Genomic DNA, 21,492 nt, shown 5'->3' with positions numbered 1-21,492 from the left:
TAAATTTTTCTGCGAAAAAATGAAGATTAAACAGTTTCTGTTGAACTTTTGGCACAAAAAGATTTCAAATTTAAGATTTCAGTCTAATAATTATTTGGTCAACATGTTTAATTTGTCAATGATGACAGGTATTGATAATTTCAATTTCAAATATATCGAGAACCATTACTCGTAGCGATTTTTACCAAGAGACCTTTTTTATGTAAAAAAAGTTGTAAATGTACATTTTTTTACTCAGTAGTTTTATACAGGTATGGATGAAAAGTTATTACTCTTCAAACCAGTTAAAGCATATGTAGGTGGCGCCCTCTACAAGTAGGAGTCATATTGACATGAAAATCAAATTTCTTATGTCCAAAAACTCCCAGACACCAATTTTCATCCAAATATTGACGTTACTTCTTAAATTATTTGGAAAAAATCGAGGGGGCAACCGCGGCTAAAATTTTGTACACCATTGCCAAATTAATGCCAAAAATTGCTAACTAATGCCAACTAATGCCAACTATTGCCAACTGATGTCAAATAATGCCATCTATTGCCAAATAATGCCATCTATTGCCAAATAATGCCATCTATTGCCAAACAATGCCAACTACTGCCAATTAATTTCAGTAATTTCCATCCTAATGCCAACAATGCCAGTAATTCCTATGACAATGCCAAACCGTACCGTGTAATTTCTGATGTAACAGGGGTCGCCTTTTCGTTAGTTATCTAGGTATGTAGTTAAAATTGATATTTGCTTAATAAGGTACTATGCATATTTTGATGTTAATTAACTAATAAACTTCCACCACTGAGAAAGTACTATAGGACCGAAAAAAACGGTGTTAGCGATGGCTATGAAATAATGATCGCTGTCATTTTATATGTAAAATTTTATGGGGAATGTCACAGAAGAACGTCATTTTAAATTAAAGAAAATAAGCACTTTTATATTACCTTATTAAATATATCCAAATGATAATTACAGTCTTATATAAAACAAACGTAATGGCGATATGTAGCCTATCTTCGTGGTCAGCCGGTCGTCGGTGGTATGACAATAAATTTGGACTATCAAATGAAATTAAAACACCCATAAAAACATATCTTTATTCTTATATCAAACTAGCAACAAATCAATGAGATCATCTTTCTACTACAAATCATGTTTTTAATTGTTTTACTTCAACGAAGCATAGCCGATATAAAATTTTAAAAACAAATAAAACGTATAGAAACTATTTACAAATTGATTTAAATATTTTCTTTATGTTAACAAGGTCATGTCTTTTAATAAATAGTGCAACACCCGCCATTTCAACTGGGCCGTAAAAATAAGTTTTTTTTGGACTGTATCGATATCATCCTTTTAGGCCATATACATTTATCCATATTTTATATACAGGGTGTCCCAGGCTGAGAGTGCATTAGAAGTTTCTAGAGAACCACAATATCTAGATCGGAGATTGTTTGCACGTCATTGTTTTACAACGAATTTCACAAGTATGCGGGGCCTACAGTTTATCGCCGAATCCGAACGGCACTATTTGAGAGGCTGTACATGGCAAACATACTCAAGGTGGTTTGCCATTGCCTTCCTTGAGGTGGCGCATGGCGGCTCGCTCGTCGCTCTATTTAGATAAATATAATAATATTTTTATTTAAATAAATCTATTTCAAAAATTAAATTGTTCAAATGTCATATAATAATGGCTGTAGCTGTCATAGAATTGAGCGATTAAAAATTATCATAAATATTTTTTTTAAATGGAAATCTACGTTTTTTACTTTACTAGTGAAAAGGGTTTTCAATTCGTTATTTTTTAACTGTGCATGTTCCTATATCTAAAATAAATCTTTTTTAAGTTATTTAAGATTTAGTTTGAAAACGTATATTTTTCTTGATTTTATCTAGCTTCCTTTGACATTAAGTGTCAAACAGTCATATAATTTATTTCCATCTGTCAGAAAACGAATTATTTGAATTTTCTATTTTATAAATACTGCTGCTCAAAAGTTTAAAATAGTTTTTTTATACAAGACGATAAATTGGTATTTTATCGTCGACCGAAAAGATTAATTCACGAGCGAGTTCACGAGCGATGAAATCGCGAGTGAATTAATTTCGGGGAGAATATAATGCAATTTTATCGTCGTGTATAAAACAATATTTTTTCCATAGCGAGTTACGTTTTAAAAAATATTCAGAAATTATTATTTCAAGGAATTTATTACGAGAAGAGAAAAACATTGTGCTGGGTTGGCGCTGGTTTCTATGTAATTTGATAAATAACTAAAGCTGTCTCTTTAGTTGTAAGTTTAGAGTCAATATTTTTAATTCTTTTTCGTGTCGATTGCTGATTGAATTGGTGCCAGAAATGGCTCAAAACGAAATAAGTAAATTACCAACAGGTATTCAGGCTGAGGCGACAAACGCCATATCCAAACTACTTCCATTTAAATCCCGAATAACTTATGAAAAGAAATACAAAAATTTTCAAAAATGGAAGCAATTAAAAAAAACGTGCGAGAAGAAATAAAGTTTTTAACCTATCCTCGCTGTTAAAGTATCATTTAAATCTACCCCTTGCTGTTAAAGTACTATTATATCTACCTAACATTTTGATAGATATAAGGCAATTTTAACAGTTGCTATGGAAAAAAGTGTATTTATAAAAAATATATCTCGTATTTTCGCTCTTTAGTGATATCTAATAGTTGATATTATTAATAATATACTGTATGATCGAAAAAAATCATTGCAAAGTTGGCCTGGAAATGATAATCGATAACATACTGATTTTTTAACAAAGTGTCACATTATGACATGGCCTAATCTATTGATTACGTTTAAAGTCATAGGCTACTGGTTAAAATCAAGAAAAATATACGCTTTAAAAACTATATAAATCTTAAACAATTTAAAAATGATTTATTTTAGGTATATGAACATGTAAACGAATTGAAAAATCACTAGTGAAATAAAAAATTGGTTTCTATTTGAAAAAAATGATTTATGATAATTTTTAATCGCTCAATTCCATGATAGCTGCATGGCCATTATTATATGACATTCGAACAATTTAATTTTTGAAATAGATAGCCGCATGTCTTCTCTTTATGGGACAGTGGCTGTGGTAATCAGTAAATTTGACGTTTAGGCTATAAACATATTTTTGACAGGCAGTTTTTCGTCTAAAAATTTTAAATATTTTTTTTCTCTAAAACGGTTAATGCTAGATGCTAGGTATAGAGTTTAATACCAAAATTCATAAAATTTTACAGAGAATTTAAGTATGTAATAAAAATGGAGGCACCCATTTAAAATACGAAAGTTGCCGCCAACTTCCGACATTTCCGGAAGTTCCGCCATATTGAAAATATTTTAAATCGATAGATCTTGTTGTGAAACAATAATGTTCAAACAATCTCCGATCTAGATATTGTTAGTCTCTAGTTCTTTAGGAACTTCTAATGTACACTCAGCCTGGAACACTCTTTATACACACCTACTTATTATTACACCGACTTACCTTTACCAAAGTTTCCTTTACTCTCGCCTTTACTTTGATTATGTTTCACGTGCACACGATTATTAATTTTATTTTTGACTAACCTTTAATCTTACACAAGTATATTTAATATATTAATTATAATTATGTATTAAAATCCGTTTTTACAAACGAACTTATCTGAAAATTGATTTATAATGCAGCAAATATATTTAACTAATTCCAAACTAATGCCAAACTAATACCAAACTAATGCCAAACGAATGCCAAACTAATGCCAAACTAATGCCAAAAGTGCCATAGTACTGCCAATACTAATGCCAAAAATACACGTAAGTATGTAAAAGTAATGCCAATTATTGCCAACTATTTCCAATTATTACCAATTATTGCCACTAATGCCACGGATTTGTACACCATATTGCCACCGCGGTTGCCCCTCGGAAAAAATCGAAATAAAAATGAAATTTCTACACCCTGTATCTCCGAAACTAAGCATTTTAGGGCTTACATTTATACGAACTTTTTTGCTTATTTTTATCTGCAGAATATGCCGCCGAAGTTTCCGGAATACAGTTCGGACCACCCTGTATACAATATTTTCAAATAAAAAAAATTAAAATTCATCAAATTTAGAATTTTGAATGGGCTTTAAATAAGCAGTAAATTTAGTTTAAAACGGATATATTTCGAAAACCACTCCATATGGTAAATGGCAAACCCACTGAGCTAAAAAATCACAGTATTCCATTTAAAATGCACAATTTTAATTTGAAAATATATTTGTATCACCTGTATGTTAACCAAAATATCTTCAAAATGTGAAAACGGCTGACGCTGTTTTTTTTTCGGTCATATTGTATGTGTTACAGTAAAAGTTGGAAATCAGTGATTGTTAACAATTACTAGTAAAATCTCACATTCACTGATTTGCTAAGACTACGTCAGTAAACGTTCAATAGCTATTTTTGAAACCAACTTTTACTAGTAAATGCTAGCATTGCCACTTGTGTCTAGCTCTAGCAGGCAACTATTAAGCCTGACCAATCACGTTAGAGTTTTTGACAAACACAAATGAATTAACTAGTAGTGGAAGTATCGAATGAATACTATCGAAACATTCGATAGTTGCAATTCATTCGAATAATTCGTTAGTTAGTAAGAAAAACATTCGTTGAAAACTATTCGAATAAAAATTATCGAATAGATCCGTCATCTGCCTTGAAATATTGTATTCTAGTAATTCGGCAGCAAAACCATTCATTTATAAAATTCATTCATTTATGAAATTCATTTATTCGTCAGGATCGATTATAATAAAATATTAACTGAATTTTAGTTGTCGCCCGGCGACGTAGGTTTTTTCCGAGAAGCCCGACAGCGGTCGGTGGCAATGCTATGAAAGAAGCCGGCATCTTTGATTTTGCGGAGTCAGATATAGATAAGGACACATCATTTTTTTATTGAGGTGCTAGTATTTACACAGAAAATACATTATGAAGGGCGCTGTTGCCATATTTTGGTATTAGTTGATATTAGCAAAGAATATTATTGTTTGGCTTTAGTTAGTTAGGGATAGTATGTCTATATATTCTTCATTTTTTTTTATTAATATTCTGTTGTTACACTGCAATAATACTTGTTATTTTGGATGTAGGAAAATGATTTTTAATGTTTTTAAGCAAAGACTGGTTTAATAAATAATAATAACAGTAATAATTTGTTATACCTATTAACAACAAAATTGAAAATCATTTAATATAAATATTTTTTTTAAGTAGTAGCAAAATATAAACGACAAATTAGATGTCAAAATTATTTATATTAGATCCTATTTAAAAATAATATAGTCTCTAAATTTTTTGTGTGTGGCAACGTTGGTTTATTAAATAATAATAATTACAGAACTAATTTGTTATATTAACAACAAATTTTAAAATCATGAAATATAAACATTTATTAATTTTCTAAGCATGCAGTGTAATGGAAAGAAAATATAAATAAAAAATTAGAAATCAAAATTATTTATATTAGGTGCTTTATATTACTATTTAAAAATTATATTTACTTTTACTGGCATTTACTTTAAAAAATAAATGAAATATTTCTTCGCAAAAACTACATGTAAGAGAATTAGCATAAACAAATTACAAACATCGTTAACTTTTTTTTTAAATTGGCACGTGTAAAACTTTCATTTTAATTTTCTCACCCCATAGTTTGAGTTCGATAACCATTTACTTAACCACATTACTTTAATATGATTATTAAGTTCAACTAATTCATATTATTAAAACATCTAAAATACAAATATGTACTTTTAAAATTAATTTAAGTTCATCTCATCTCTCTTAAAAATTGCTACTTCTCAAAATTTCCCATTAAAAAATAGACCATATACCATATAAAATTAAATAATTGAAAGATCGGACTACGGAAAACCACACAAATTTTCGGAAAAATTTTGACCACCTGCACATGCACACAATCGTCAATAAATAAAATTAAAAAATAACTACTATTTTAGTATTTTAACTATTTTAATAAACGCAAAAATAGCACAGTATTTATACGGCGAAGTTATAAAAATTTGGAAGAACTAATCATGCACTGACGCATACAAAAATCAAACGAATACTAAATTTCATTTATCAGAACATTCGATAGTCGTGGCTCAACGATAACCATTTAGTCGCACGGCGAGGTTGTCACATATGCTTTAGTATACAAATGAATGAATGATTTTATTCGAATAAAACCATTCGATAGTTGAAATCATTCATTCATTAACCATTCGATAGTCTAATTCATTCGATAGTTCCCATCGCTAGAATTAACACACTCCAAATAACCACGCTAACCAACCTGATTGGTCAAGCTTAATAGTTGACTGCTAGGGCTAGACACTTCTGCATTGCCTGGACGATAGCAGTGAGTTCGAAAGATTCAGTTAGCGCGGTTGCCACCTGTTGTATAATATAAGATAAATAAGGATAAGTTGAAAAATAGGCAATATAAGGATAACATTGAATTGGGCTAAACGTTGGCAACGTTGACAGACATAAAGTGACAGACAGTAAATTCGCTTTGTTTTTTGTCGTTATGTATAATTGTATTAATTGTTTTGTTATCGTTGTAAAAAGTGCTGTGCGGTATTTCCCCTATGGAAGAAATTTTCTGTGAAAGATTAAAGTAAACTAGGCACTCGCTTGTTTTTCATTTTTGCAATATAATGAAGTCATAGCAAAAGTTAAGCGGGCAAGAGAAAAAAAAATATTAAGGAACCTAGTGATTATGAACTTATTAAACGTTTTCATATGCTTGAAGTAGCGAGTTTAAAAAATAACTCCCGTTGAAGAAAATTTGGACATACTTTATTTTGTCCACGATGAAGAACTTTATCAAAAAAACCTTGTACCATGTAATTTAATGTTTATGAATGTTTTTTTAATTGTTTTGTACGCGTTAAAATAACATGTTTTCCCTTTTAATATTTAGAATGTTATGTCGCTATTTTCTATAATTTTTAATAAATATATTAAAGAAGTAAATTGTAATTTTAAGATATGTTCATCAGCTTGAATATTGAGGTGATCCAATATTCTTAAAAGTTTTATTTGTTCTAACTTCCCCCAACATTCTTCCTCACCACATTCGCCCTGGGCAATAGAATAAGCTAGCAACCTTTAGTAAATGTCACTTTTACTATATAGTGATTGTTAGAAATTACTAGGAAAAGTCGACAAATCTCTTTAAAATACCACATTCCATGGTCCATCCCGTAATTGGTAGCATTTCCTAGTAAATGTTAACAATCACTGAATTTCCGACTTTCACTGTAGCATAAATATGTGTATATAATGGTTGGACGAGTATGGCGTAAAGAAATAAGTAATCTAAAAATGTACTATTTTATTTATAAAGTAAACAGTCTTAAACGCACAATAAATCTAATATGTACGCTCTTAATGCTAAAAGATTTGACAGAACGTGTTGTTGAAAACTACCTCAATCAAATTCATTTCCTTCACCATGTTGTGTGAATACCGAATATTATGTATGGTTTCTTTAATACCATACAATAAATAGTTTTATATAAGTATGTAACTTTTTTGGTAACAAAAATAATAGAAAACAAAGAGAAACAAATCAAATTATTGAAAATAGAAACTAATCTTATAATTACTTTAAAAGTGGATATCATGATTCAATTCTTATGCCTGAATTATTTTTAAGCATAAATGAATGGAGAATAGATAAAAATATTTACAAATTTTCTTAACCTAAATATTCTTAAACAATATAACTAATAGAGAGCGTATTATTAAATTATTATAAACAGTATTATAATCCCTATTTCAAAACATTTTTTCAACTTATTATATGCTAATAAAAAATAGATATTATACTGTATTTTAAGTAAACGATATAACACAACAGTTTTTGAGTTTAATAAATATTTTTTCCTGTTTTACTAATATAGATAATTTGTTATTAATCTGTTTTGTTTTATTTACTTTATCATATAATTAAGATCAAAATATTAAATAATTTGTTTAATAATATATTAAAAAAATACCAACATATTTTTTCCTGCTCAATAAAATAAAATTAACTCTAAAATCTAGAGAACTTGCCAGTTATTACAACAAATTATTACCTAAAGCTTACAACGCAGATTTGTTAATATTTCCCGTGGGTAAATCTTCATCAGTTATATCTACTTTTTGCTTATGCTGAAGCATAAATAAAGCTGGTATATCAAAAGATTCTTCGTTAATAATTTCGTTTTTATTAGGCGAAATTTCACTTTCTGTTTGTCTTCTTCGCCTATTGCGTAACCTCAGATTTCTTGGGGCAGCTCCATTCCCAATAACACTATTGGGAAGGCTACCAACTACAAATTTTTGTACGTCCACTTTTAAATTTCGAGGCCCATGTTCAGGAACTACAGCCGGTGTTACTTCTTGGATATCTTCATTTATAACACTGCCCACCACGAACTTATTCTCGTTATAAGGTTTCGATTGATCGTACGATGATTCCATGGGATTCCTGTATTCGCTGGTAGATGTCGATGGATTGGTAAATATTTGAGATCTCCTGTCTACTTGGCGGTACCGAATGTCAGATTGATACGGACTTTGGGTCGTACTTGTTTTATAGATATCATCGTTTGCTTTAAGATCCATTCCAGCAATTACTTTGCCGAAAGCTTCCTCTTCTCGTATTGAATTCGAATAGTGATCGTCTTGGTAATAGTATCCTCCAGCGGTATCTTTTCTATCTTGCGGATCATTTCTTCTCAAACTGAAAGCTCCGAAAGGTTGAAAATAATAACTAGCTAATCCCGCAGTTACTAGAAGACCAACCAAACTGACACCTACCGTTACAGGTATAATTTCGCTTCTAAGGTAACTATAAAGTTGCGTTCCAGTTGATTCAACTTGTTTTAGTTTATTATTGACACCTTCTTTACTATTTTTATCTTGTTTTCGTTTTTTGTTTTTATTTTTCTTCTTTTTCTGGTCTTTTCTTTTATCATTAGAAGGTAATTCTTGTTCACCTTCTTTTGCTTCAGCCGGTAAACTTACAGAATTTGTAGTATTTGAAGATACGTCAGTAACTGGTGCTTTTGTACTAGTTGTTACCGGTCTTTTAGTTTTTGTTGGAAGTTTATCCACGTTAGGTTTTCCAGTCGTTGTGGTAGATACTGAACTCAAAACTGTAGAATTATTTTTACTTATAGCTTGCTTATTAGTACTGTTATTTAGTAAAGAGGCTTTTATTTTGGTTAGTTTGTTTGGCTTAATGGTAGTGCTTTTAGTGGTAGACACGACTGATTTAATAGTTGTATTCTTAGCGGGGGTTGTTATAGGTGGTTTTGAAGTTGTAGTTCTCTGTTTAAATAAGGGCTTAATAATTTTCATTGGTCTGTCACTAATTATTACAGTATCATTTTTCTTTTCCTCTTTTGTTACAACAGGTTTTATACTTGCTTTTTTTGTGGATGGTTTTGTAGTAGTCGATGCAGTTTGACCACTTAGAAGAATCCATGTTGATAAACCGCTGTTGGTGGTAGTAGGCCTTTCGATTTTATAAAAATTCATTTTCTTGGTACTCGCTTCGAGCGTTTCTAGATCTTCATCTACAGGTATTGCAATTCCTGCGTGTGAAGATTCCATGGTTTGCTTGTGATGCAATTTCTGTTGAATTTCGTTCTGAATCTTCGGAGGAGTTCGTACATCTAACACCATAGCTGAATTATTAAGAGTTGTTGCTTCTTTGATTATGTAACGAACGGTGTTGATTTCGGTTGATCTAAAAAATGATTTTAAAATAATTATTTCCTTTGTATATAATATATTGTCATGGTATATAATGTATTGCCAATTATGCAATTTATATTATAGTGTTTTTATTTTTAAATATTTTGTTTTAATTGAATAAAAAATATAGTCTTCCAAATTAATAAAACATCCAATTAATATAATTTATCAAAAAAAAATCTACATAAGTTGATTTAGACAGATGAGATAAAATAGATGTAAAAGGGTTAAGTTGCATTAAAAAACAATTATTTACTACATAAATATCTATATTTTTCCACTTAACAATATTGTGATACGTAAAAATCTGCTTATTATAAATATTAAATTTTAATGTTTACATCTCACATTTTAGAAATACTTTAAAAATCCCTATTTAAGCTTTTCAGTTATTTTTTCTTTCAAATTTATTAAAATGTGAATTTGCATTGAATTGACAATTATTATAAATAACTAATTTAATAAAGTAATTTTTCCAATACACAATAATTTTCTAAAAATATCAATTCTTTCAAAGATCGCTTTATTTTGCAAGAAATAGTGTCGTAACGACATGTTGACCGCAACAAATTGTAAGGCAAATTTTCATGATTCTAGAAGAGAGTTAATATTGATTCTATTACTCTCAAGCATATGCTTTTATTTATTGTCTTTTTTTCTGTCGGGGGCTAGTTTGGACAGATTCTGTTTTAATTACGGGGAGTCTGAACAGAGGTCTTCAAACTTATAATGAACTCCCAATTTGGTAAGTGTTTAATAACAGTTTCTTCTTAATAATATATCTGGTCAGTAGGGGAAAAAATAAAAATCTGATCTCATCCGGTCTCTAACCAGCGCCTATGCAATGCGTTTTCATAAGATCTACAGTAAGCCGAGTACGACAAGACAGTTTTCAAGATGGTCAAGGTACATTCAGGCTGAAAGCGTCGAGTATCGTGTCGCGTTAGCGTCGCGTCCACGTTGCATTCGGTCGTTCAGGCTGGGAGCGTCATATGAGCTTGTTCTTTAGGTTCTCAGTTTGTAAAATGGCTTCGAGGAGAGCAGTTTGCCTAATGTTACTATTGGAAACACCATGTTTTACATTCAAAAGAATGGACAAAAAAGTAGAAATTCACCCTATAAAAAGAAGACGATATCTGCATGACGAATATCAGAATTTTTATCTTGAATTTCGAAATCTCTCGTATATTTACTCGTACTGTGAAAAAATACTTACTAGAAATACCTAAAATTATAGCTATTTCTTTAAGTAGTCGATCATGCAGATTTCTATTTTTATATTGAAGCAATTTTGCATTCCATAGTGTTGTGTCCTGTATTTCGGTGATTAGAGCCCCTGGATGCTGGTCCTCAGACGGCCATGACAACCACTGAACAATAGAAATCTTGCCGAAAAACAATTCAGATTGAACTCAGCCTGAATGTACCTTCATCCTTCTAAAAATTAACATCGAGCGCTTGTTGATAACTTACTGTTGCATAAGATTTTGTAAATAAACCATAATTTTGGCAACATGGACTTCAAAAAATGTTCAAAGCATTCTCAGGTATTAGTTGCATATTTGTACTGATGTAATGTCAATTATGCTTTTTGTTACTGATTTAAAACTTCTCTTTGAAACTTCTTATGACATAGTCAAGTGGTGTTCCTTCACCACGAATATGTCTCCTTTTTCTCCGATGTCCTATTTTTTTCCAATCATTAGTGTGTTCATCCCAAAACCATCCATCTTTATGTTTAATCAATACTGGTTTATGGAGATGATTGACGTGTGTTACAGAAGGTTTCGGTTCGTCACTTTTAACGCTAAAATAGAGAAATACGAGTGGAATCCACCATGGAAATAATAATAAAATAGACTTAAATCCAACAGTAAAAAATAAAATAATTGGGATAATATAGAGCCAAGGATTCATAAGTTTTCTTAACAGCCAACCAAGTCCTCGTGCGATGTAGCCTATGGCTTCAAACATATGCTTTAAATCTGGAAACTTAAATTCTGGAAGACCTCCGTTGCTTCCATTTGAGCCACTTCCACCTGAACCACCGGATCCACCACTGGAACCACCACTGGATCCTGCCGGTACACCCCCTGCATTACCAGGATCACCAACAGCACCAGAATTAGCTAGATCATCAGCTGGGCCTACAGCACCGGCATTAGCTACATCATCAGCAAGTACGGGATCTGCTACAGCGGCATCTTCCGGTATTACGTCTTCTGCAGCAGCTTCTACTGGTACTCCGTCTGCTCCATCTGCGTCATAGGTACTGATTTGAGGTAACCTACCATTTTGTCCGTTTTGATTCTGATGGTAGTGAGTATTAAGTACCAAACTTAAATCTGAGCATTCTTGTCTAGCCGATGGCGATAGAACGGAACTTGAAATATGGACCGTTGGGCAACCGTTACCACCACCGATTGCATCGCGATTTAAACTCGATGATGGGAGCAAATCAAGATTAAAAGTGCTTATGGCATTACTAAGAGGGTTAGCATTTTCTGAGTTTGAGTCTGCAGCTGGTACAGAGATTGATTCGGAATCGTCATTAGCCGCAAGCGGCAAAATAGACGGTACTCCTTGTAATACTTCTGAAGGACTGTTGGTAGATATTTCGGGATTAATAGCTCCAATAGGTACATTACTGGGGATTATATTTTCCACAAAACTATTTTCTATAGTTGAGCTAAGAATTTGGGAACCAGCATCTGATATTGAGAAAGGAGGGGAATTGGAACTAATTTCAGGCATAGGATTTGGATATGGTACGCCTTCCTCGTACCAGTTTTGTTTTAAATTTGCAGTATTGCTCGAATTTTCTGATAATTTTGTAGTAATATTTTTAATAGTTGGCTTAGCTTTTTTATTTGGTTTAATAGTAGTTAATTTTGGTTTTAACGTAGGGCGTTTAGAGGTTTTTTGCTTGTAGTATTTTGGTGTGTTAGCGCTAGGTTTGGTAGTAGTAGGTTTAGTTAAAATAATCGTTATGGGAGCAAACGTAGACAATTTCATCTGTTTTATTGGTTTAGATGTAGTTGCTTTCATTTTTACTGGCTTCTTTGAGTGAGGTTCTTTCTTATTATGTGTTATTACTGTTACATTCTCATTTTTCTTGTTTAGTTTATATTTTGCCGATGTTTTATGCCTTGTTGAATTTCGTTTTACAGTTTTTATTGTATTAGTTTTAAAATTGTGAAATAATGCGGTTTCCTTAAATTTGGATGAATGTGTTTTTAGTTTTCTGGATTGATAATTTTCACTATTTTGAACAATATCAGAACTTTCATTGTATTTGTTATTATCAGTAAGATGTGTAGTTTTGTATAAAAGTAAACTTTCATTTAAATCACTATTTGAACTTTCTTTATAAGTTTCTTTTGGATTTATTGTCGTACTAGATAAATTATTTTGACTATTTTTAATATCTAAACTAGAATTTAGATCTAAAATGTGAGATGTATTATGATTATAATTTAATTGAGACTTATCAATAACAATACTAATACTACGAGGTAGCGTCGAGTCTTCAAGATACCTTGGAGATGTTGAATCTAAAGCCATAGACCACGCTATTGAAAAAGTCATTGTAAACACACTTAATGTCCTTAAACACTTCATTGTTACCTGAAAAAAAAAGAAACCTAATTAGGAAATGTTCATACAAAGTGTTTAATAAATTAAAATACAAACAAGAATGTGAAACATGTTTCATTAAAAATATATTTTCTTGAGAACTACAGCATTTACTGCAACAATTATTGCATATCGAAAAAAAAATAAAGACTATATGCGCGCGGATATTTGACTCTTAATTTCAATTGATAATCTCTTTCAATTTTTTTTTGTTTTTAAAAACATATATCATCATTGCAGTAATCATATAATAACGATAAAATAAACAAAACTGTGTTAAATATTATATACTAGCGTGTACCAGCGACTTCGTTCGCGTCGAATTAATCATTTGTAATGGTGATGATAAAGCAAAGCAAGAATCTCCATTAACATACAAACTGGATAAACTTTTCTCACATTTATGTCAGCATGAGAAAAAAACAATATGGCGATATTATTATATAACTTGGTAATATTTGAGGGTTTCATCTCGTTGGAATTTCACTTTCGAAAAATCCGTTTGCCAAAAATAATCGTTCTATGTCAAGCAGTTTAAGCAGAATCGTGGTTAAGAAATTACCCAACTTTTTGGAACCCCCAGTATGGTTTTTTAAAAAAATTCAAAATATGTAAAAGAACCAAATAAATTATGCTTGTCCAAGCGTTTTCCCGAAAGACTAACCGTTTTTTAAATAACAAATATTGTAATATTTGAGGGGAGTTTTCACCCTCTTAGAATTTGAGATTCGAGAAACCCCTCCTTATCGAACCTCTACACCCCACAGTCAATCTGTTTGGTAAAAATCAGCTTTAAACGTCAAGTAGTTTAAGCAGAATCGTGATTACTCAGTGGTCATATTTTGGTCAAAATACCCTGTATAAATTTATAAAAAATCTTAAAATATGTAAAACAACAAAATAAAATATACGTGTTTAAGAATTTTTCCGAAAAACTCACCGGTTTTTATATAAAAAAATATTTTAATATTTGAGGGATAGTTTCACCCCCTTAGAATTCGAGTTTCGAAAAATCCCTTTTTATCGAACCTCACCCTAAAGTCAATCTGTTTTCCAAAAATCAGCTTTTTACGTCAAGCACTTTAAGCAGGATCGTGATTAATCAATGACCTGATTTTTCGAAACACCCTGTATACATTTTTAAAAAATCTTAAAATATGTAAAAAACAAAATAAAATATACGTGTTTAAGCGTTTTTTCGGAAACTTGACAATTTTTTAAATAAAAAATATTGTAATATTGGAGGGGTGGTTTCACCCTCTTAGAACTGGAATTTCGAAAAATCCCTTCTTATCGAACCTCTCCACCCTAGAATCAACCTGTATGCCAAAATTGAGCTTCTTACGTTGATTGGTTTGAGCAGGATCGCGTGATTAATCAGTATGACAGTCACTTAAGGATTTTATATATTAGCATAGATAATTAAAAATGAACCGTTTTTAGCTACACGTTGACCACAATTAAACAAGCGATATTGAAGAGTGAATTGAAAAAACAAACTATTTATTTTTGCAAAATATGTATATAATAATCCCAAGCCCGTTTAAAAAACTAAAAACTAATGAAACGCACAAATACGTTGGTATGAAATTTTCTTCATAAAATTAAATATTCTACCATTTGTTAAACTGCTTCTAATAAGTGGACAGCCACCAGTTGTGTTCAATTCTGTCAAAAAGGGTAACAATCGGAAGAGGTCACTTGGTCAAAAAAATTGATGCATTAAAATTATTCTTGAAGACTATAATTTAAACAAAGGAAATACGGTCTAAGTTCAGTACAAGGTAAATAGGTTACATACATTTCGTTCTAACTGTACCTAATGAATACCGAGGCAGAATGCAATTAGTATATTTTTCTAACGCAAATTATGTATTAACGTGGACGGATTTAAACAGAGGGAAGTAGAACACCGTTTACACTTATGTAACCAAAAAGCTGTAACAAAATACATGCGCAATTTAAACCTTTATTACAGATTTTCTACATGTAATTAGGGACAACTAGTTAACAGAGTTCCACATTTTCAGTATTAGGAACGGAAATTCAAATAGAACTCCTGCTCTTATTTTAATGGTTTAAAAATTAAGGTGTACTATAAAATTAGAAAAATATCTTAATTCCAAACATTTAAACTGTTAAGCTGAACCTCGCAGTTAGTGGAATAAATTAGTGGTTTGGATTAGCGTAGAAGTTTGTTCGTCTGTGAATGTAAGCATTCAGAACGTTAAAATTAGTAATAGGAATTTTTAATTAGTGGAAAAGTTACCAAACTTTTATCTTTTTTGACATGGAATTCACCGAGTTGCAGAACACCGTCGTATCAACCCAGTAGCTTTACATCATAGCTATCTATATTCATCGTAGTTATACACCACCGTACATCACATCTATTCACCGTAGTTAAGTTGAGAAATTTTCAAGAAATTGCACTGTAGAGTAAGACTGTATACTATATAATTTTAGCTTAATTTAAATATGATATTTGTAATGCGCCCAAGGCAACGGCCTAGCTAGGTTGAAACATCGGTTCCCATTAGAACACCGAAGTTAAGCGACGTAAGGCGATACTGGTGGATGGACGGGTGACCAGTTCGAAACTCTGTATCGTGCTGTTGTCCAAGGGAAAAGTGTAAAATCTATTGATACACACTGCTCATTCACGCCGGTTCGAGGCCGGATGAGATCGGATATCTCGTGAGTAAGAGTTAATTTAGACACTTCCTAAGTCGGTCCTTCCTCGGTCCTTCCTCGACCATGATATGGCCGAGGACCGCGGTTCGGATTCCGCGTAAACAAAGTAGGCCCCGCCTAGATTAGCCCTGGCAGCAAAAAGGAGACGTTAACTGAAACCTTTACTTTACTTTACTTACTGTAATGCCCCCAGGATATTGTACTTATGTTCATGGGGGATTATGACGTCATACTTTTACGATTTTTCATTACGTCATTTTTGCGATTTCATTACTTCTTCTTTAACAATAGAACTTTTTAATATTTTAATGAATTGTTTAAAAAGCTTTTGTAGTATTGTCCACAGTCTGATCTCATAGTAGAGTCACTAAGTTGAAATAGTAAGAGTAATATTTAAAGTTCATTGTAGATATATTCAACAGTTCGGCGTTAGTGTTGAAATTCTATTTAATAGTAACATCTTTATATATATATATATATATATATATATATATATATATATATATATATATATATATATATATATATATATATATATATATATATATATATGTATATATATGTGTATATATGTGTATATGTGTATATATATATATATATATATATATATATATATATAAGATGTTTCATTTTTGAAAATTATTACATTGGCTGCAAATTCTTAGTACTACCCTACAAATATTATCATTGTGTTAACTAGTTTTTGGATATCCACTGACCTTACAATTATAAAATAAATAAGACGTTACATTACTTGTACCGGTTGTAGTATCTTCTGAAATAATCATATATTGGAAACTGGTACTTAGTCAGACACTAGGCTATATAACCGCTTTTTTGCAATGCCATATCAATATTAATTTTAAACAAAAAGTGATCTTGAATGTGTGTTTTCTGCTAGTTTGTAATACAAAATATTAGCTATAAAAATAAAAATAATATAATAACTTTGTTTATGAGTAATTATGATAAATATTAAGTATATACACAAAATTGAACCAACAAGGTTGGGCATATTGATGAGAAACTATTCTAGCGGTTATGCATTGTAATGGTCGTGTTGGATCTTTTCAATACTATATCAAACTGTAATAACATGTTCTTATAATGATACCTGTTAATCATACCGCTCTGTCCTACAAAAAAGATTAATGAAAAAACTTTGTCAATGCATATTATCCCATGGCATATTCATAATTTAAAAATGTCATTAAAATATTAAAATTATACGACACGCATACTTGAATAAGTAGTATCAACAATTGCTACTCTACATACTCCAATGAAATATGGGTCAGAAGACTAGACTCATGCTTGAAATATTTTTATTCGGTTCAGCGAACCATCTTTGTCGTACAAAAATGCTGTGCGGTTTTTAGTTTAACGGTATTTGTTTATTTTGACTGAGATAGTAATTTTGTTATGTTAATGTTCTACTTAAAACGACAAAACGACAGCTGCAGGGGCGCAGTTCAGAAATTTTGAGTAAACATTTTATTTTTAAATCAAAATTATATTATCTATAAAATAAAATTCTGAATAACTTTTCTATTTAATTTTACTTTATATGTATTTATTTAACCCGACTTTTGCATGAGCAAAGATAATTTCTTTAATTTTTGACTTTTGTAAACAGTTGTCGCATAGCATATGTCAGAATGTATCTTTTGCATTATTAATTTATTCTCCATAAATCTTAAAGAACCTCATAAAATAGCTCGAATGCGCATCAATAGATTGCTTTAATGTTACTTACATTATACCGGGTTCGTCTCAAAAGTGGCCCACCCCTTTAACTTTTCTTTATTTTTTTAGTTAAAAAAACAAGATTTGGTATGTTAGCATGTGACATAAATTAGGATTGATTGACGTAGTCAATTGTTTTTTTGGGTCACTTCCGGTTTCACCGGAAATTACTACAACTTTTGATTTTTAAATGGCACCCCGGGATTTTTTTACTTTATTCGATAGAAAATGTCACTCTGAATAGAATAACGCATCATATGTCAACTTTTTTGCATATGGTTTATTTGAAAGTATAACTTGCGGTTTGTAACGAAAATTTGACTTGAAACCAAGTGTGTGATGTCCTTGATGAAGAATTAGTATTTTTAACATAGCCATGGCACTCTAGATTGAATTTGAAAATACAATTTTTTATTAAGCGAAAATGTTAAAAGTTGACATATGATATGACATTCTATCCAGAATGTAATTTTCTATCGAATAAAGTAAAAAAATACCGAGAGTGCCATTTAAAAATCAAAAGTTGTAGTCATTTCCGGTGAAACAGGAAGTGACCAAAAAGAATTGAATACACCAATCAATCCTAATTTATGTCATATACTAACATACCAAATCTCGTTTTTTTATCTGAAAAAATAAAAAAGTTATAGGGGTGAGCCACGTTTGAGACGCACCCGGTATAGAAACATATTATCTATCTGGATTGCTAAACTTTAGGAAAAGACGGTGACTTAAAAAGTTGGTAAAGGAGGAAATACAAAATAAGAAAGATAAATATATGTACTATAATTATAATAATAAAATCTTCTCTTAGATGATCAATAATTCTTTTCCTGTACCGGATGTTTTTCAAAAGTAGATTACCCCTATGACTTTTTTTTATTTTTGCAGACAAAAAAAGAGATTTGGTATGTTATGCACATGACATAAATTAAGATTGATTGATGTATTCAATTATTTTCGGTCGCTTTCTGTTTCACATGAAATGACTACAACTTTTGATTTTTAAATAATACCCTCGGAATGTTTTCCTTTATTTGTTAGAAAATTATATTTTGAATGGAAAGACATAATATCATATGTCAACTTTTGACATATTCCAATATGAAGATGGGCAAGGGATATATAGAAAGGGGGGACGATCAGCATGCAAAACTAATGACGGTGAACTAGTAAATATATAAAGAAGTAAAAATTCAATAATTGCAGATGGAGCACAATGAGTGCTTAGTAAGTTGCGATACCTTTAAATTCGAAATTAAAAAAAAATGTTGTTTAACTGAGTCACACAGAGGACGCTAGATTTTAAATGTAACAAACGGGCAGTCGGGGTTCAACGATAGTGAAGTGGACTTAGTTAAACAACATTTTTTTTTAATTTCGAATTTAAAGGTATCGCAACTTACTAAGCACTCATTGTGCTCCATCTGCAATTATTGAATTTTTACTTCTTTATATATTTACTAGTTCACCGTCATTAGTTTTGCATGCTGATCGTCCCCCCTTTCTATATATCCCTTGCCCATCTTCATATTGGAATATGTCAAAAGTTGACATATGATATTATGTCTTTCCATTCAAAATATAATTTTCTAACAAATAAAGGAAAACATTCCGAGGGTATTATTTAAAAATCAAAAGTTGTAGTCATTTCATGTGAAACAGAAAGCGACCGAAAATAATTGAATACATCAATCAATCTTAATTTATGTCATGTGCATAACATACCAAATCTCTTTTTTTGTCTGCAAAAATAAAAAAAAGTCATAGGGGTAATCTACTTTTGAAAAACATCCGGTACAGGAAAAGAATTATTGATCATCTAAGAGAAGATTTTATTATTATAATTATAGTACATATATTTATCTTTCTTATTTTGTATTTCCTCCTTTACCAACTTTTTAAGTCACCGTCTTTTCCTAAAGTTTAGCAATCCAGATAGATAATATGTTTCTATACCGGGTGCGTCTCAAACGTGGCTCACCCCTATAACTTTTTTATTTTTTCAGATAAAAAAACGAGATTTGGTATGTTAGTATATGACATAAATTAGGATTGATTGGTGTATTCAATTCTTTTTGGTCACTTCCTGTTTCACCGGAAATGACTACAACTTTTGATTTTTAAATGGCACTCTCGGTATTTTTTTACTTTATTCGATAGAAAATTACATTCTGGATAGAATGTCATATCATATGTCAACTTTTAACATTTTCGCTTAATAAAAAATTGTATTTTCAAATTCAATCTAGAGTGCCATGGCTATGTTAAAAATACTAATTCTTCATCAAGGACATCACACACTTGGTTTCAAGTCAAATTTTCGTTACAAACCGCAAGTTATACTTTCAAATAAACCATATGCAAAAAAGTTGACATATGATGCGTTATTCTATTCAGAGTGACATTTTCTATCGAATAAAGTAAAAAAATCCCGGGGTGCCATTTAAAAATCAAAAGTTGTAGTCATTTCCGGTGAAACCGGAAGTGACCCAAAAAAACAATTGACTACGTCAATCAATCCTAATTTATGTCACATGCTAACATACCAAATCTTGTTTTTTTAACTAAAAAAATAAAAAAAAGTTATAGGGGTGGGCCACTTTTGAGACGAACCCGGTATAATGTAAGTAACATTAAAGCAATCTATTGATGCGCATTCGAGCTATTTTATGAGGTTCTTTAAGATTTATGGAGAATAAATTAATAATGCAAAAGATACATTCTGACATATGCTATGCGACAACTGTTTACAAAAGTCAAAAAATTAAAGAAATTATCTTTGCTCATGCAAAAAGTCGGGTTAAATAAATACATATAAAGTAAAATTAAATAGAAAAGTTATTCAGAATTTTATTTTATAGATAATATAATTTTGATTTAAAATAAAATGTTTACTCAAAATTTCTGAACTGCGCCCCTGCAGCTGTCGTTTTGTCGTTTTTAAAGTAGAACATTAACATAACAAGAATTACTATCTCAGTCAAAATAAACAAATACCGTTAAACTAAAAACCGCACAGCATTTTTGTACGACAAAGATGGTTCGCTGAACCGAATAAAAATATTTCAAGCATGAGTCTAGTCTTCTGACCCATATTTCATTGGAGTATGTAGAGTAGCAATTGTTGATACTACTTATTCAAGTATGCGTGTCGTATAATTTTAATATTTTAATGACATTTTTAAATTATGAATATGCCATGGGATAATATGCATTGACAAAGTTTTTTTTTCATTAATCTTTTGTAGGACAGACGGTATGATTAACAGGTATCATTATAAGAACATGTTATTACAGTTTTGATATAGTATTGAAAAGATCAACACGACCATTACAATGCATAACCGCTAGAATAGTTTCTCATCAATATGCCCAACCTTGTTGGTTCAATTTTGTGTATATACTTAATATTTATCATAATTACTCATAAACAAAAGTTATTATATTATTTTTTATTTTTTATAGCTAATATTTTGTATTACAAAACTAGCAGAAAACACACATTCCAAGATCCACTTTTTGTTTAAAATTAATATTGATATGGCATTGCAAAAAGCGGTTATATAGCCTAGTGTCTGACTAGT

At 30.7% G+C, this 21,492-nt stretch overlaps 1 protein-coding gene across 2 annotated transcripts in view; it reads right to left on the bottom strand.

Moving 5' to 3' along the window:
* Positions 1–7,397: 7,397 nt before the first annotated feature.
* LOC115878084 overlaps positions 7,398–21,492 on the bottom strand; it is an 82,263-nt gene continuing 68,168 nt past the window's right edge. The window contains exons 3-4 of one of the 2 annotated variants that reach the window (XM_030894453.1): positions 13,368–13,456; positions 7,398–9,821 (exon numbers count right to left, since the gene is read on the bottom strand). In XM_030894453.1, the coding sequence (XP_030750313.1) occupies positions 8,168–9,821; positions 13,368–13,450 (1,737 nt within the window). In that variant the 5' untranslated portion in view covers positions 13,451–13,456 and the 3' untranslated portion in view covers positions 7,398–8,167. Of the gene's footprint in view, positions 9,822–10,262; positions 13,457–21,492 lie in introns of those variants that run through there. The other variant, XM_030894444.1, reaches the window with a different exon arrangement.

Source organism: Sitophilus oryzae, unplaced genomic scaffold (genome assembly GCF_002938485.1).
Source record: "Sitophilus oryzae breed Bouriz unplaced genomic scaffold, Soryzae_2.0 scaffold_1062_pilon_pilon, whole genome shotgun sequence".
Taxonomy (NCBI): Eukaryota; Metazoa; Arthropoda; class Insecta; order Coleoptera; family Curculionidae; genus Sitophilus; species Sitophilus oryzae.
Note: the sequence above shows the minus strand (reverse complement) of the source record. Positions and strands in the feature narration are given on the sequence as shown.